Raw genomic sequence first — 17,325 nt, 5'->3', positions numbered from 1 at the left:
GGTGCTTACCCTAGGAAGCCAGAAGTAGTCCTGGATGGCTTCTAGTCCTGTGCTAGGAAGAAGCATATGTGAAGTAGGGAATGTTACACCTCACATACATAACTTACTGTCCATAGATGGCAGCTGAAAGTGGGGGGAGCAGATTTTGCATGCTTATACGGAGCCAGCAAAAAATCAAACCTTTAGTTATAGGCTGTGTATAGCCTATGTGGGGCACTAGCATCAGGATAAGGTAGCGGCCGGGGCGTCCACGGCCAGAGACAGTGACACCAGGCAATAAAGTTCTTTAGTCCAGGCTTCGCCTGGATTTATTGCAGCATAAATAAAGTAAAACAGAAATAAACACCTGCTCGTCTGAGCACTCACTACACATATGCTCGGTCCTGACTACTCGCTTGTCAAAGCACTGCATGCTGCGCACAGCCAGTCCGGTCCTCAGACCTGCAGAGTTCTCACCACACACCTCTCCTAGGTGTGGAGGTTAGGGGCGTCTCCCTGTTAACCTCTGACCTTCTCAGCCACACACTGGGCTAGCCGGGCTCCTAGCTCCACTGAGCTGTCTCTGTGGCTCTCTCAGCCCACATCTCCCCAAGACCTGCAGGCCCAGGCATTATAAGGCCTGGTACCAGCCTAACCTGGTACGTGGGAGTGGCCATCCCACCCTTCGCTTTGACCACTCCAGTAAAAGCCGGCCCGGACTATGCGGCTTGGAGCCACTACATTAACTACACCGTGTCAGTAACTTAGTGTTACTGACACCCAAATGCTGGCTTCCTCCACTGAGCCCAGGATGCTCGGTGACACGTATCTGCTCAGGTGCTCCCTAAAGCCACATATGAGCACTCTAGGCGAAACATGTCTGCCCTCCAGCCCTTTGCCAGTCACTGTTGCTCACACAGTCTTTAGCTCGTATGCTGAGTGGCAAAAAAAATAAAACATTCAAGACCGTGCGTGAGCCACATAACTTGCATCTTTAACAAAGGAAATTTAAGTTAGCATTTGGTGCCATTTTGTGACCATGCTGTGGTGGAGCACTTGGCCGTGTGTGGCTGAGATGCATACAAGCATATTACTGCAGAGGTTTAAGTTATACATTATAATGTATAGCCACTGGCCTAGGGAGTAGCATGTGATAGAACCCAGCCACAGCAGCAGTTATTAAAACGGTATTCCAGAGAAAGGGTGGCAACATTTCCCTAATGGTTTAAACGTAATAATTGCCATTATTCCAAACGTCCATCTAAATTGTAAAACTGAACTTCAGTCCGTTTTTTTTTTTTTCATGCTGACCTGCGCCACCACTATTTTCCAGAAAGCTTCAGATTTCCACACAGTTATTTAAAATGGCCACCAGGGTGTGCAAAAACCGACATCTCACAATGCCCCACTGCCCGTTGCTGACAAGTGGACATTCACAACTGTGCACACTGTCATTACAGAAATTAAGGGCACTGTACATGAGGGCATACAGACCATGTTCATTGGATACAAAGGGAGAACTAAGCAGGGGAGACAGGCGACTTACAAAGTTGCAGAGGTATTTCTTTACCAAAGTTATACCATTATATTACAAAAGTACATGTCGCCTTATGAAGCCTATAACTTTCTCTTTGAATCACCGGAATACCCCTTTAATACCTATATGCAACAGAGAGTTTCTAGAAGTGACTTTCAATGTTTCACTTCACCTAAAACTGATTTTGTCTGAGCTCACATCTGCATCAGAGGCTTCATTTGGAGCTTCTGTCGCTGATTCTGTCACAGGTGATGGCAGCTCTGCTAGCGTCACTATTCGTATTTTCTAGCTATGTTCCTGAGATATGTCTGCATAAAGATGTAGTTCTCCTTGACTATTATTCTAGGTCCCTATATTGTATACATGTTGCGGGATTTGGATATCCTAGAGGACTGGACTGCTATCAAAAAGGTAACGATAAATTGTGTAATCTTTATACGGGTGATTTGGGGAATGCTGTGACATTCAGTAGGACATTAGTCTGTAGAGATGTCAACTTGTATACCACAAATATTTTAAAGGGGTTGTCCCGTGATAGCAAGTGGTGTTAACCCCTTAGTGACGGAGCTTTTTTGCTTTTTCCATTTTTGTTTTTTCCTACTCCCTTTTAGAAAATCGTAGCTCCTTTATTTATCCATCGAAGTCGCTGTATGAGGGCTTGTTTTTTGCGGGATGAGTTGTATTTTTCAATGGCACTATTTATTGTACCATATAATTTACTGAAAAACTTTAAAAAAAATTCTTAGCAGAGACAAATGGAAAAAAAATGACATTCCACCATGTTTCGGTGCGTCCTGTTTCTACAGCACACAAATTGCAACAAAAACGACCTGATATTTTTATTCTATGGGTCAGTACGATTGCTATGATATCAAACTTATATAGTATTGTTTTTGCTGTAGTCCCTTTTTTTTTTTTTTAAGATATTAAATATTTTTCAATTATTTTCTGCGGTCATTTTGTGCGCTCAATACCTTTTTTTATTTTTTCGTCGACGTAGTTGAGCGAGGGCTCATTTTTTGCGGGATATCCTGAAGTTTCCGATAGTATCTATAGTAATTTGGAATACACACGACTTTTTGATCGCTTTTTATTGCGTTTTTTCTGGGAGACAGGGTAACTAAAAATGTATTTCTGGCGTTTTTGTTTTTTTTTTTTTTTTTCAGACAACGTTTGCCGTGCGGGAAAAATAATGCACTACTTTGATAGATCGGACTTTTACGGATGCGGCGATACCAAATACATATTTTTATTTTATGATTTTGATTTTTTAATAATGGATATGGCAAAAGGGGGGTGATTTAAACTTTTATAACTTTTTTTTTTTTTTTTTTTTTAAACAATTAAAAAAACTTTATTGATTACTTTTTTTACATTACTTTGAAGTCTCCCTACGGGACCTTAACATGTGATGCTTTGATCGCTCCTGCAGTATGACGTAATGCTATAGCATTACGTCATACTGCTTTTTTACAGGCAGTCTTTCAAGCCACCCTGTGTGGATGGCTTGATAGGCAGTCTGCTAAGGCAGCCCTGGGGCCATTCATTAGGCCCCCGGCTGCCATGACACGTGCACGGCTCCCCCGATCTCACCGCGGGGGGGGCCGTGCGGGACCCCCGAACACCGTTCGGGGGATTTAAATGCCGCTGTCAGAATTGACAACGGCATTTAAAGGGTTAATAGCCGCGAACGGCCGAGCGCAGCTATTGCCCGCGGGTGTCAGCTGTTATAAACAGCTGATGCCCGCGCTGTATGGAGGGAGATAGCGGCGCTACCTCCCTCCATACACGTCCTGCAACAGCAGGACGTAGTTTTACGATAGGGCTGTCACTAAGGGGTTAAGCAGTTCTGTATGGCCATATTAATGCAGTTTGTAATATACATCGTGCATTAAATATTGGCCATACAGAAGTTATACACTTACCCCTCTGGTGCTGGCGTCCCCGTCTCCATGGCGCCGACTAAAGCTGCCTTCTGCAGGGATTAGACGCGCTTGCGCTGTCTGCCCTCTTCTGTCCGGCTCCGGAGTGCTCGCGCCGCAGAGGTCTTCTGCGCATGCAAAGTGCATTAATATGGCCATACAGAAGTGCTTAACCCCCCTTGCTATCATGGGACAACCCCTTTAAAGGGGTTGTCTCGCGAAAGCAAGTGGGGTTAAGCACTTCTGTATGGCCATATTAATGCACTTTGTAATATACATCGTGCATTAAATGAGCCATACAGAAGTTATTCACTTACCTTCCCTGCGCTGGCGTCCCCGTCTCCATGGCTCCTCCCCCTTCTACGCGTCATCGCGGAGCTCCGCCCTGTCACGTGTGCCGATTCCAGCCTCCTGATTGGCTGGAATCGGCACACGTGACGGGGCGGAGCTACGCGATGATGCGTAGAAGGGGGAGGAGCCAGAACGCCGCTGCTGCCGGACAGACCCGAAGGCAGAAGACCCTTCTGCGCAAGCGCGTCTAATCGGGCGATTAGACGCTGAAGATAGACGGAGCCATGGAGACGGGGACGCCAGCGCAGGGAAGGTAAGTGAATAACTTCTGTATGGCTCATATTTAATGCACGATGTATATTACAAAGTGCATTAATATGGCCATACAGAAGTGCTGAACCCCACTTGCTGCCGCGAGACAACCCCTTTAAGTTCACAAAATACAGGTACATAGCAACAAAGTATGTAAGACTGAAAAGACATATGTCCATCCAGTTCAGCCCCCACCCCCCACATGTTAATCCAGAGGAAGATGATAATTAAAAAAAAAAACAAACAATGAGGTAGGGAGATGCCAATTTTCTTTGTGTAAAGGGGAAAAAACCCTTCCTGGCTCTAATCTGGCAACTGGAATTTTCCCTGGGTCAGGGATTAAGTAATCGATGACTATAAGGTTAAAATTGTATCGCTCAAGAAAGGCGTTCCGGCCCCTGTTGAACTCTTTTATTGAGTTCCCCATCACCATATATATATAAATAGATGATGGCTGAGATTTGATATAGTTTTTTTTATAGTTATTAGGTCTTTTGGGACTTTTACAATGGATGACCTATCCATAGAGAGTCCGCCACTCGAGATACCTGCTGATCAACCAGCTGTTAGTGCTATCTGCTTCCAGTGCTGTCCACATTATCAACATTGCAGTAGGCGTTGTGTCTGCATTACCAACCCAGGCTGTTGCAATATGGACAGCTATCTCTGCTTTCAGCGCTGCCAACCCTGACAGTGCTGTGAACAGCTGATCGGTGGAGATCCTCATCGGTGGACCCCGCCTGATGATCACCTATTGATGACGTATCCTGAGGAAAAGTCCTCAATAGTAAAAGTCCTGGACAACCCCTTTAACTTACGTAAAAGAATGACAGTATAGATTAGCTTTCCTCTTGTTAGAAGTCGATTTAAGTCGGCTATTACTCCGTTATACTTGTCTGTGGAAGAATTACGAAAAAAAGGTATAACAATCAATGCAGCTCTTATAGCTTCCTGATTAGTAAGCATTCACACTTCTTCACTACTGCATACTTTTCCTTCATTTAAGCACAACTAGGCATATTTGCAATTCCAGACTCTAGTTTTTAGATCCAATGTAAGGGGTTGAGGTTGACCTGTATTTTACCTTCTCAGACATTTCAGGGTCTATCCACACACTTGGTTAATAATTCTCCCCAAATAACCCCTTAACGACCGCCCATAGGTCTTTTGCCATAGGGCCGTTAAATGGGCTTTATTCTGATGCATGGCTTGGGTCTCCTGTGCCAGGGAGAGCACATGCTTGACTATTTAACCCTTTACATGCCATAGTTAGTGCGCCATGGCATGTAAAAGGCTGACGGAGGGGGGCTCACCCTTTTCACTTATTGGGGTTTTGATGGGTTGCTATGAATATGGGCTCTGGGTCTGCCAGTGACCTATGAGGCTCGGCCTCTGACTGAACTTCATAGGCTTTATAATATACTGCTGTACTGAAGTATAGTAGTGTATTATGAGTAATTAAAATATGGTGATTTGTAGTATTTATTAACACCCCGTTTTGTTTACATACTTTAAAAAAAAATGCAAATCTGGTATTGCTGCGTTTGAAATGACCTAGAGAAAAATATTTGTATTATTTAACCCACATTGTCCACCCCATGAAAAAAAATTACAAAAAAACATAGCAAAAATAAATAATTTTGCCTATATCGCCTTACAAAAAACTAAATAGAAAGTGATCAAAACCTGCATGGATCAACAAATGGTACCATTAAAAAAAAGTACAACTCGTCTCACAAAAGTATCCCCCACACAGCAACCTTGACAAAAAAAAGAAAAATATTTTTTCTTTGCAGCAGCAATAAAGAAAAAAAAATATATAAATTTGGTATTGACGTACTGGCCTGCAGAATTAATCTTGTATATAAAACACAAAATCTGTTTGTGTTGTATACAAATCCACAGTTCTGGTCCGATTTGAGTGAAAGTTTGCATGAAGGTTCTTCAGCACCAGGTGACGAATACTGGCGTAATTAAAAACCGAAAACTCGTCGCCTTCCCCTGCAATTTTTATTGCCCATGGCAACCAATCACAGTTCGCCTTTCATTTCTTATACTGCTGAGGTAAAATGAAAGCTGCGCTGTGATTGGTTGCTATGGGCAACTCAGATTTTCTGTCGGACAGCTTTCATAAGAGTGCAATGCTGGGCTCATTTTTGTGGCCCACTTTATATATTCCAGGACTGCTATACAGAAAATAATCATGCACCTAGTTTAACATATTATTTATACTGCACGTTGAACGCCATTAAAAACAAAATGCCAGAATTACAGATTTTGTTAATATTGCCTCTAGAAAAAAAAATGGAATAAAAGTCAATTACAATTGTTTCTCACCCGAATCATTGTGGGACACAGAAGACCTTGGCTATAGCTGCAGCCACTAGGAGGCAACATTAAGCAAACAAACTTAGTCCTTCCTACCAGCTATACCCCTTATGCAGGCACTAAGCTAAATCAGTTCTATCTTAAGTTTACTAATGTCTACTAATCCTATCTGGGCATCAGCGGATTAGCTAACTTCCCGGATTGCCCCCAAGTGAGGAGGGTAACCAGTGCTACATCCGACACTGTTACTCCCTCCTTTAAATAAGACAAAGCGGAACATAGTGGCACTAACTACTCTGCTTCTCACCAGCCATGGGGTCACCTGAGGTTCCTGAGTGCTTCCCCCAATTCCAGCATTCTTTCACCACTAAATGCCAATTGCTGAAGTGGTAACCTTGTTGGTTCCCCTGGTGGAGCCTAAGTGAAGAGGATGAACATGCGGTGACCCCCTTAAGCCCACCAATTCCTAGGCAACTATCATCCTATTCCCCGGAGCCTGCCCACTATGCCGTCTGGTCGCTGGGGCAGCTCTGGTTCCTGCCAATTCTCCGCCTAGCGTGACGTTGATGCCCTTGATCGGGCTGGTGTTCATTTGCGGGCGAGAGTTGGGAGCCAGTGAGGGTCCAGCTCTTATGCAGGATTCAGTGGCGTTGGGTATTTCAGCGTGCTAATACACACACGGGCGCTTGCGGCCAGAATAGTGATAAATCTAGGCCTATATATGCCATGATCTGAATTGGGTCTTCCAGCAAACGTGCAGGCAAGGGGTGGAACTGCCCTTTTTCCCCACCTGATCTCTGTATAGGTCAATTGTCCTGGTCTTCTGTATGTGCCACGGAGCCGCTTCCTGCTGGGTTAGGCTCAAATTGAGCCCCCACTTCTAGGCCGGTATAGGCCACGAGCTTAGGCAGGACTTTCCGGCAAGTGGGGAGGGAACTTCCCTCTTTCTGTGCGAATCTCTATAGGCCCTTTCAGTTCATCCTGCAGTGCCAGCGGAACAGTCTCCGGCCGAATTAGGCTGAAGCTTCTGAGCCTGTATAGGCCACTTCCAGAGTGCAGGGAGAGGGAGGAATTTTCCCCTTCTCACAAACATTCTCTGTATAGGCCAGTTACCTGGCCTGTCATGGCAGCTGTGTGCGGTCTCTGATTGAGTCCTATCTGTCCAGGAAAGCAGGCTGGAGGGAGTGTTTAGGTTGTGGTTAATCAATATCTGCCTTTCTGCTTCCCTCTAGGTGGAGCATTCTGTATGGCACATTGCTCTTTTCAGACTATTTTTCTTATGTTGATAGTGCTCAGCATTGGTACTAATCTTGGTAATGTAGTACCCAATGCCACACCATATAATGGGACGTCCTGATTTTCAGTCCAGCCTCTTAAAGTTAGCTCCATCACTGGTATCCTGCCAGTTAGCATTGGCCTAATACCATAATGAGGTCTGAACCCACTTACTACGCAGCATACCAACCACCCATGGTGGTCTGTTCCAGCTTTAGCTTCTGCAACAAGCCTTTCCATGGAACCGTTTATATTGTCCATTACCATCAGTAATGTCTAGAGAGAGTACATTTCTGGGATATGTATATGGAGTACATTTCACTGTATTTTCTTCTAGTGCTTTCATACAAACTGATTTAGCTCAGTGCCTGCAGGCATAGCTGGTAGGAGGGACCAACTCCTTCTTTGCTTAGTGTTGCCTCCTAGTGGCAGCAGCTATACCCAATGTCTTCTGTATTCCCCCAATTAATGAGATGAGAAAGGGATTTTATGGTAAGCATAAGCAACAAAAATCCTGTTATGTTACCAGGTGGCTTTATACGCCGATGATCTCCTGCTTTTCTTGGCGGACCCTGAGTCAACCCTCCCCCACGTAATAAATCTAATTAATATATTTGGTGACTTTTTGGGCCTTCAAATCAACTGGACTAAATCAGCCCTGATGCCTGTTTCCAGGGGAAGCCGTTTGGCAGATATCGACTCACTCTGCGGCCTCCAGATCTCCAATCAGTTTAAATACCTGGGGTTACAGATAACCAATGATGTGGGAAGGTCTCTAGCTAAATGTATATCCCTTTATAGATCTATTCAGGTGCAAGTTTAAAATATGGGGCTCCTTGCCGCTTTCAGTGGCAGGGCGCATTAACCTTATCAAACTGATAGTATTACCAAAAGTGCCTATACATAATGCAGCATGTGTCGGTACATATCCTGACTCGCTTCTTTAAATCCATGCAGTCCCTGATGTCTTCCTTTATTTGGGGAAACTCCCGCCCCAAATTACGAATCTCGACGCTTCAAAGGCCGAAGCAAGATGCGGGTGCTGCCCTGCCAGATCTATTCCTCTACTATGTGGCCAGTCAGCTAATTCACTTGAGAAGCTGGCTGAGTGATGACCCTCTCCCCAACTCTGAGGCGCATCTAGCACATTACCTAAAAATCCCTAGATTGTGGCCCCTGCTGGAATCTCCTTTTATTCTAACAGGCAAAATGTTACCAATTCATAGGTTAGCCTCTCAGGTCTGGCGGCAGGCCAAGTCAATTAGCCGGTTCATGGATATAATAGCTGACACTCCCCTTTGGCGTAATCCTGGGCTTCCGGAAGTGCTCCGATTGGAAGATGCCCAGGTTTGGGAACAATATGGCATCCGGACCCTGGCAGACCTCTATCCACAGAACACCCTGTCTTCATTTGAGCAATTACAGAACAAATGCGAGCTACCCCGCTCCAATTTCTATAGATTTCTCCAGATCAGACACGCTTTGCAGGCGCAGTTCCCACCGCCCAGACCTGCTATCTCTCATTACCCCTTAATAGGCATCCTTTGTTTCCAGGGCCCTCAGGGACTCATATCGGCACTGTACTCCCACCTTATCTCAATACGAGCCTCTCAAGATATACCCTCTGCCCTAGTAAAATGGAGGACACTGATACCGACTCTTACAGATGATGCGTTCCAGGAGCTCCTGGAATCTCCTCTATATGTATCCCCAGCAGCCAATAATAAAATGATCCAGTTGTATATAGTGTATCAGTGCTATCTCACTCCAGCAAGATTGTACAAAATGGGCAGAATACAGTCTACAAACTGCATTAGGTGTTCCTGCGAATATTCTGATTTTTGGCATATGATGTGGGAGTGTCCTGTTATTGAAAGCTTCTGGGAGGAGGTCACAGGTTTCCTCTCTGAACTTGTGGAAGTCCCTGTTTCACCGAGCACAGAGATTTGCCTATTTGGAATATTAGATGAAGAAAGCTGGCAACACCAGAAAAAGATTTTTCTGAGGGAATCATTGTTCCTTGCTAGAAAAACGATTGCACTGCGATGGATGGATCGTAAGAACCCCTCACTCTCAATGTGGAGAAAGCTGGTCAATTCGGTGGTGCCATATAATTATATAGTCTACAAGGGACGTAAGTGTCCTGGGAAATTTGAGTCGATCATTAAGGTGCAATTGGTCTTAAAATGGGCAAGCAGGTTTACTTTGACAGACGCCGTGCCCTTCAGCTGGTTTGTCTTTTTTTTTTTTTTTTCCCTTTTTCCTAACATCATTGGGTCTGACATTAACAGGAGAATGTATGGAGTGATTGGGAGGCTGCAGTGTAAAACCGCATGTCATGTCTTCAGGGGGTCCTCGCACTATTCAAAGCCCAATATATAATTGTAGTCCCAGGCATGTAAAGGTAACTTTGAGTGGGGGTACTCTGGCTAGGAACGTTGGCCTTGTGGTATAATAGGGTTTAGTATCTACTCCAGTGATGTGTTCTCTGTCGGGAAGCAGAATGCGATGTGCCCATCCTCTTTAGCGGCCATGTCTTGATCACACAGTGACAGAGGACTGTGCGGCTATGAGCAGTGTAGTTGTCTGAGACATATTCCATGTCTACTAGAGACATGTATCCATGTAATGCAAATAAATACATGCACAGTGAAATGGCTATGGCAAGAGCCATAGTAATCATTACTCCTCCATTAGTCCTGTGTATGGACGCAGGACACAGATGAATACCAGAGGTCACATTACTGATGCCACATTTAGTCCTGTTTAGTTGGCTCACGATTGCATCATATAGGCCTAATCCATGGGCAGACGGGAGTCGGCTGCATTGATGCAATAAAGGTGAGCAGAATTTTAAACACGTATATAAATCTGTAAGGTTTCCTGTTCTAAACAAATAAAGGGGTATTCCTGGTTATTTTAAGTATAGGCCTTGTGCATAGAAACTGTTGTTAACTTAACACCTTTGCTGTCCATAGCATCCAATCAGATCACTGAATTTATGTTTAAAACCACTGCAGAAAATGAGAGCTGAATTCTTATTGGTTGCTCCTGGACATGTTGCTATTGACGTCCCGTACTGGGCTGTGATGCGCTTATAAAGGGTGTACAGGATGTGTCATAAATGGTTGGTACCCTGACTGGGCCACAGTTTCTAGTGGGGTGCCACAGGGTTCAGTATTGCCCCCCATTCTGTTCAATATATTTATCAATGACCTGATAGAGGGGCTGCACAGTAAAATATCAATATTGACAGATGATACAAAATTATACAATATAATCAATGCAACAGAGGACAATGTGCGGCTACAAACGGACCTAGATAAGCTGGGGGCCTGGGCAGAAAAATGGCAAATGAAGTTCAATGTTGATGTAAGGTTATGCAGATGGGCAGGAGAAACGGATGTCACCAATATACACTAAATGGGGTACTGCTAGGGAAAAGTGAGGTGGAAAAAGACCTGGGGGTACTAGTGGACTGTAGACTTAACTGGAGCAATCAATGCCAGTCAGCTGCTGCAAAAGCAAATAAAGTTTTGGGGTGCATTAAAAGAGGTATAGGGGCAAGGGACTATGTAAGGCACTTGTCAGGCCTCATATGGAATACTGTGTACAGTTCTGGACACCGGTGCTCAGGAAAGATGTTGCAGTGCTTGAGGGGGGTTCAAAGAAGGGCAACTAAATTTAAAAAAAAAAGAATGGGGGGAGGACTGGAATACCCAGAGAGGCTATGAAAATTGGAATTATTCACCCTGGAAAAAAATTGGTTAAGGGGTGACTAAATACATTAGGGGACAATACAAGGATCTGTTTATACCCAGGACTGTGACGGTAACGAGGGGATCCTCTACGTCAAAAGGAAAAGAAGGTTTCATCACCAACACAGAAGAGGGTTCTTTACTGTAAGAGCAGTGAGACTGTGGATATCTCTGCCTGAAATTTTAGTGGCAAAATCAATTAAAGGAGTTTAAGGGGACTAGATGTCTTTCTAGAGCGCTATGATATTACAGGATATAGAACTTAAATAACCAGCAGGGTTGTTTATCTGGATCTTGGGAGTCAGGTAGGAACTTTCAAATATTGATCCAGGGATTATTCTGACTGCCATTATGGAGTCAGGAATTACCACAAATGGGGTAAATTGTCTTCTAACTCAATGGAGGTTTTTTTGGGGGGAGGGGGGTGTTGCCTTCCTCTGGATCAACAAGGGGGGTGGAAACAGGCTGAGCTAGATGGACATTTGTCTATTTTTTTTTTTTTTAGCCTAACATACTATGTTACTAGAGTAGCCACAAAATATTACATCACAGGTCATATTACCCACAGACAAATCTGGAAACGGAGACCCTTCAGTGACAGTAAATGTATTTCAAAGTGACTATTTATGAACACATTGGAACAGTGGCAACTAAAATTTAGTACTCAGAAAACCATTTTAAGGGTATGTTCACATGAGATGGAAGTGCTGTGGAACTTCCTGCGACAAATTCCACAGCATTTCCACATCCAAACACAGTCGAAATCATCTGTGTATCCACAGCAGATACAGCTCTCCCCGCACTTTTGCTGACGGGGAGTGCTGAGGCACTGGTCAGGTGTTGCCACTTCCACATAACATGACCAGCGGCTCGGCACTTACTTTGAGGGTACCAAGGTGTTCTGACAGTGCCAGCATTGTGAGGTTGGGGAAGCGGTGCTGAAGTCCGCTACGGATATGCAGCTGATTTCAAGTCAAAATCCTCGGCGATGGTGCAGATTTTTAACTCTGTCTTGGATGTGGAATTTTCAGCTGTGGAAATGTTGCTTTTTCCACATCCTATACAGGTAAAATTGATAAATGTATCTTTTTTTCTACTATAGGCCAAAGCAGCAGTTTCTCCCCAGAAACGGAAATCTGATAGTAAGTATATGTGCAGAATGGAACTTCAATATTTTCACACACACACAACCCATTGTATGTACCTTATGAACAAAGACTGGTCCTGTTGCCCAGAGCCTTGACCAGAATTCAGCTTTCATTTCTTAAAGGGAATCTGCCACCTACCTATAGCTAAACTATGCAATATCTGTCTGAGAAACGTGAACCTATATTGCACTTGTAAACCCATGATTTTTATGTACTGGATTATGTGAGAAAATTGCATTGCTGCACTTGCGAGTTTCACACATGTGAAAATTGCGTGTTCCAATAACAAAAAAATAGAAAATGGCATTGCACTGGCATGAAAATCAGATTTACACGTAAATGCAATATGCTATTTACTAATTCTTTTTTTTCTTTAAATCTTGATTCCACCCACCCTTAATTTGCACTGAAATGATGGCTTTTACTTACACTTGGCTTTTCCTTTTTACTTTGTCACCTCTTCTGCTTAGGTGTAAAAGCTGAGAAGCAACATTTCAGTGCCCGCTGTGAAGATGGCTGCCTCTATTATGAAGGAGAAAGCTTTACCAAAGGAGAAGCCATTATTCTTGACATGAAAGATGAACCACCATCACAGTAAGGAACCTTTCTCTTCCTCAGGCTTCTTTCCAGCCTCACTGTGTTTTTTGTTTGTTTTTGCCTTCCTCTGAATCAACAAGGGAAGATGGAAACAGGCTGAACTGGATGGACATTTGTCTTTTTTCAGCCTAGCATACTATAGACTCATTAAGGCCTCCTGTCCACGGGCGAGTTGTCATTGCCTTATCCACGGTGATAATTCAGTTGTGGGTAATGCAGTGAATACTTTCTATAGGAGAACTATGTAAAGCGTAGCCCGACGTCCACGAGCGGAGAATCGCAGCGTTTTTCCGCTTGCAGGATTCAGATCGTGACCTGCTGCGATTTTTTTTTTCGCGGTGAGCCTGTCAGTTCTCCCCCCCCGCTCCTCCGCTAGTGATATTCCGCCTCGGCCATGGACAGGCAGCCTTACACCCAAAGACAATCTTTCAAACCATTGATAGATTGACAGTTCTAGCGATCATTTTGCATAAAGTGCTGATGAATACTAATATCCATTAGCACTTTATTAGCTTCGTTTGCATGTAAATGAGCCTCCAGGAGCTGCTAGCAGGTCACAGAAGTTGTTCTTGGCTCTGCAGTCAGCTCCTTTTGTTCTCGCCTGGGCTGTCAGCTGAAAACAATGTAATTAGCGGTCTCATGCAGGAAACAGTGTGTGGTCTGTGTTATCTACTCTCCATCAGAACAATGGATTTTAAGCTCCCCTTAAAATCCCTATTCAGCTGAAGAGTAAAAGATGGTAGCATTTACACACAATGATTATCTCTCATATGCCGTCATTTGAGCGCATTTTGAGCGATAATCGTTGCGTGTAAATGGGGCTTATGTTACCATGACAGAGGCTGCATTCAAAGTCTCCATTGTAAATTTCCGCTAAAATCAAGGACATAAGAGCACTGCATGCAGTTTTATTTTATCTGGGAACATACTGCAGTGCATAACAGAAGCCAAAAGGAACGCATTATAATCCATAATGCAGCACTTCCTATTTTACTGTTTAGCTCTTAGGACAGTCTAACAACAAAATTAGCACAAGTGTAAGCCCTAATAGAAGGATTTTTATGCCTTTTTATTTTATGTATGTAGATTTAGGGGAGCTAAAATCCAAGCAACTCCGAATGAGCCATTTTCACTCAGTTGCCTTGTTGGGTCCTATGTTTACTGCTCTTTTGAGCGATTACTTGGGCAACAATCAGCCCTTGCAAAAGTACACTTAGGCTAGGTTCCCATGGGACAGAAATCACGTGGAATGTCTGCAGAGCGACGGCATGGAAATTCAGTGAGATTTCTGCAGCGGAAAGGCTGCTTCAAAACCTGCGCCATTTGGCGTAGGTTTGAAGCGGCTTGTCCACCTGTATTCCGCTGCAGAATTCTCTCCCCATAGAGAGGAGAGAGCCCACAGCAGAAACGACGATACATTTGACATGTTGCAGATTTTAATTCCACACTCTGTGTCTGTTTCCACAAGGCCGACTGCCAGTAGCATGTGGCAAGATTTTTGCAAATCTCGTTCACTTTGCTACTTAGTCTCAGGCTTAAGAATGAATGTGGAAAGTCCGCATGGAAATTCCACAGCAATTCCGCCCCGTGCGGACCCAGCATTACTTTCTTGTCATAGTCAGCTGAGGTTTTAGGTGTTGCCTATTAGACAGACAGCAGAGGATTTTTTTTTTTTGTAGTTTCCACTGCCAAAACATTTTCATTTATGTAGAAAAGTGTTAATCCTATACCCCACAGGCTTTTTGGAGGTTTTGTTTTCTAATACGAATTTATTTTGTCTGCAGGGCTGTGATCACCGCAGTGAGTACAGGAGAAGTTTGGCTGAGACGAGGAGACAGCAGCAAAACGAAGATCTATGTTTCACAACTGCAGAAGGGCAAATACTCTGTGAGGAGGGCAGGGAAATGAATGCCGTCGTAGGCTCTTCTCACACTGCATTAATGCAGTGGGAAAAGCTGCAGACCTAGACACCTTGCACAGGCTCTGATTAAAAACGTATAACATTCGTCACCCCTAGGAGATTATAATAATAATTAGGATATAATAATTATATCCTATGGGTGAGGGATGTCCATGTTTGGCACCTGTTTAACACATCCGTCACCCATGGGCTACAGTGGTATTCATTTAATGGGCTCTTTATAAGAAGCTATTGAAAAGCTCATCTGTTATCAGATGGAACTGTATGGCTTCCTATCAGTCATTGCCTGTTATGGTATCCACTTAATACTTTTTACAGGATGCATCTGGATCCACTAGAACAGTGATGGCGAACCTTTTAGAGACCGAGTGCCCAAACTGCAACCCAAAGCCCACTTATTTATTGTAAAGTGCCAACACGTCAGGGGGCGAGCTTATCACGATGTATGATATTTTTACTCCTGTCATTCTTAAAAGGACAAGCCTGTTTTAAAATAGACAGCGTGCAGATTTTGACTTCTTTTGGATGCGGAAATGCTGTGGAATTTGCCACGGAAACTTCCGCTGAGGACATTCTGCAGCATGTCCACCTCGTGTAAACCTATCCCAGCAGTGATATTGACCCCCCCCCAGAGCAGCCCCAGTGCTAATAGTGACCCACCCCAGAGCGGCTTTAGTGGTTATGGTGACCCTGCACCGTGGCCCCAGCGGTTATAGCGACACCGCACCGTGGCCCCAGTCATAATAGTGACATCCCACAGTGGCCCTCCCAGTAGTAATAGTGACACCACACAGTGGTCTCAGTGGTAATAGTGACATCCCACAGTGGCCCTAGTAGTAATAGTGACACCCCACATCAGCCCAGTAGTAATAGCGACATCCCATAGTGGCCCCTGTAGTAATAGCTCCCTCCTCTGAGACCCGAATTCCCCCCCCCCCCCCACCTCCTCTGCTTAGTGCTGTTGCTGCCACTGATCCCAGAAGCACAATGTGACGTGCTGCCGGACACTTTCTCCCCTCCCCTGCTCTCGCGGAACCAAGTAGGATACGTCCGAGAAGGGGGGAGGAGGATCCCGGCTGCACACTGACATCATAGTGTGCACTGGGATCAGCGCCTCTAGCAGTGCTGCTGAGTGAATACCAGCAGGGGAGATGCGGCACCCCTGCCCGGTATTCACTATTGTGGTGAGCGGCTGGCGGCGGCGAGTGCCAGCTGGGAAAGCTCTGAGTGCCGCCTCTGGCACGCGTGCCATAGGTTCGCCAACACTGCACTAGCACAATTTTGTTTTGCTGTCCTATCCAGAAAAAGTACAGTATCCATGATGTAAATGGGGTCTATAGCTCCTTTTATGTATTACAGAAATGCATTGTGAAAGCAGTCTTACAAGTACTCCAGTGCACCTCTACAACACGGTGGTGGCGATTAGAATAGAATGTTGTGTGTGCGGAGGTAGAGGGCTATGTATGTGTTAAATATTAATTCAGCATCGCTCTTGCTGTGTGTGGATTGAATGGTGTGTATGTATTGTCTGGAAATTAAATTTATAGAGCTTTAACTAGAACGTGTCAGTAAGGCTGGACAGTAGTGAATGAGCTGAACAGTTTTTTTCAGATATAGTATATAAATATTTTCCTATATTTACATTTTTGCACAAAATAAATGTATTTTTTATATCCATTAAATTACTAGACAATAAAAAGTTTTCTTTGAAGCTGACTATTTCTGGGAATTTGGTTGTTAATTGAGAAAAGTTCATCACTGTCTTGTGAAGCCATTCAAAAACTGTTAATGTTCTTTGCAAAAATAGATGCGTGTTTACATGACCATGGTAGAGAGCCATTTATACGGGACGATTATCGCTCAAAATTCATTCAAACAACGTTTTTGCATTCACACTGGACGATTGCTTAATTTCGTTTGCTTACTATTCGTTATTGCTGCTGTTCAGTCAGCATAAAAAATATCGCTGGATTGCGGGCTTGTCGTTCCGTGTAAATGCTCAATGCTTTACATAGGATGTGAAGTGCTCAGCGAGGAGTCAGTGAGAACCCAGTGATCGCACTCCTGCAGAATCTTTAGACAGGCACATCAACAACTTAGTGGTGACGCCAGCGCTTGTGCAGTTGTTTAGCCGACTGTCGTCCCTTTTAAATGAGACTTTAGGAATAGTGAGTGTAATGTGAGCTAGCAGGCTGGTGTCGCATCTCCCAGATCAATTCAGATTGTAAGCTCGTAGGCGAGATCTCTCTCCTGTTTA

The 17,325-nt window shown here is 44.2% G+C and overlaps 1 protein-coding gene across 1 annotated transcript in view; it reads left to right on the top strand.

Moving 5' to 3' along the window:
- Nucleotides 1–16,784, top strand: part of BRMS1 (BRMS1 transcriptional repressor and anoikis regulator) — a 35,203-nt gene extending 18,419 nt beyond the window's left edge. Inside the window, exons 8-11 of the mRNA XM_066582260.1 lie at nucleotides 1,863–1,927; nucleotides 12,505–12,544; nucleotides 13,021–13,144; nucleotides 14,932–16,784. Coding sequence (XP_066438357.1) covers nucleotides 1,863–1,927; nucleotides 12,505–12,544; nucleotides 13,021–13,144; nucleotides 14,932–15,055 — 353 coding nt within the window. The 3' untranslated portion in view covers nucleotides 15,056–16,784. The remainder of the gene's footprint in view (nucleotides 1–1,862; nucleotides 1,928–12,504; nucleotides 12,545–13,020; nucleotides 13,145–14,931) is intronic.
- The last annotated feature ends 541 nt before the right edge of the window (nucleotides 16,785–17,325 follow it).

Source organism: Eleutherodactylus coqui, chromosome 11 (genome assembly GCF_035609145.1).
Source record: "Eleutherodactylus coqui strain aEleCoq1 chromosome 11, aEleCoq1.hap1, whole genome shotgun sequence".
NCBI classification, from domain to species: Eukaryota; Metazoa; Chordata; class Amphibia; order Anura; family Eleutherodactylidae; genus Eleutherodactylus; species Eleutherodactylus coqui.
Note: the sequence above shows the minus strand (reverse complement) of the source record. Positions and strands in the feature narration are given on the sequence as shown.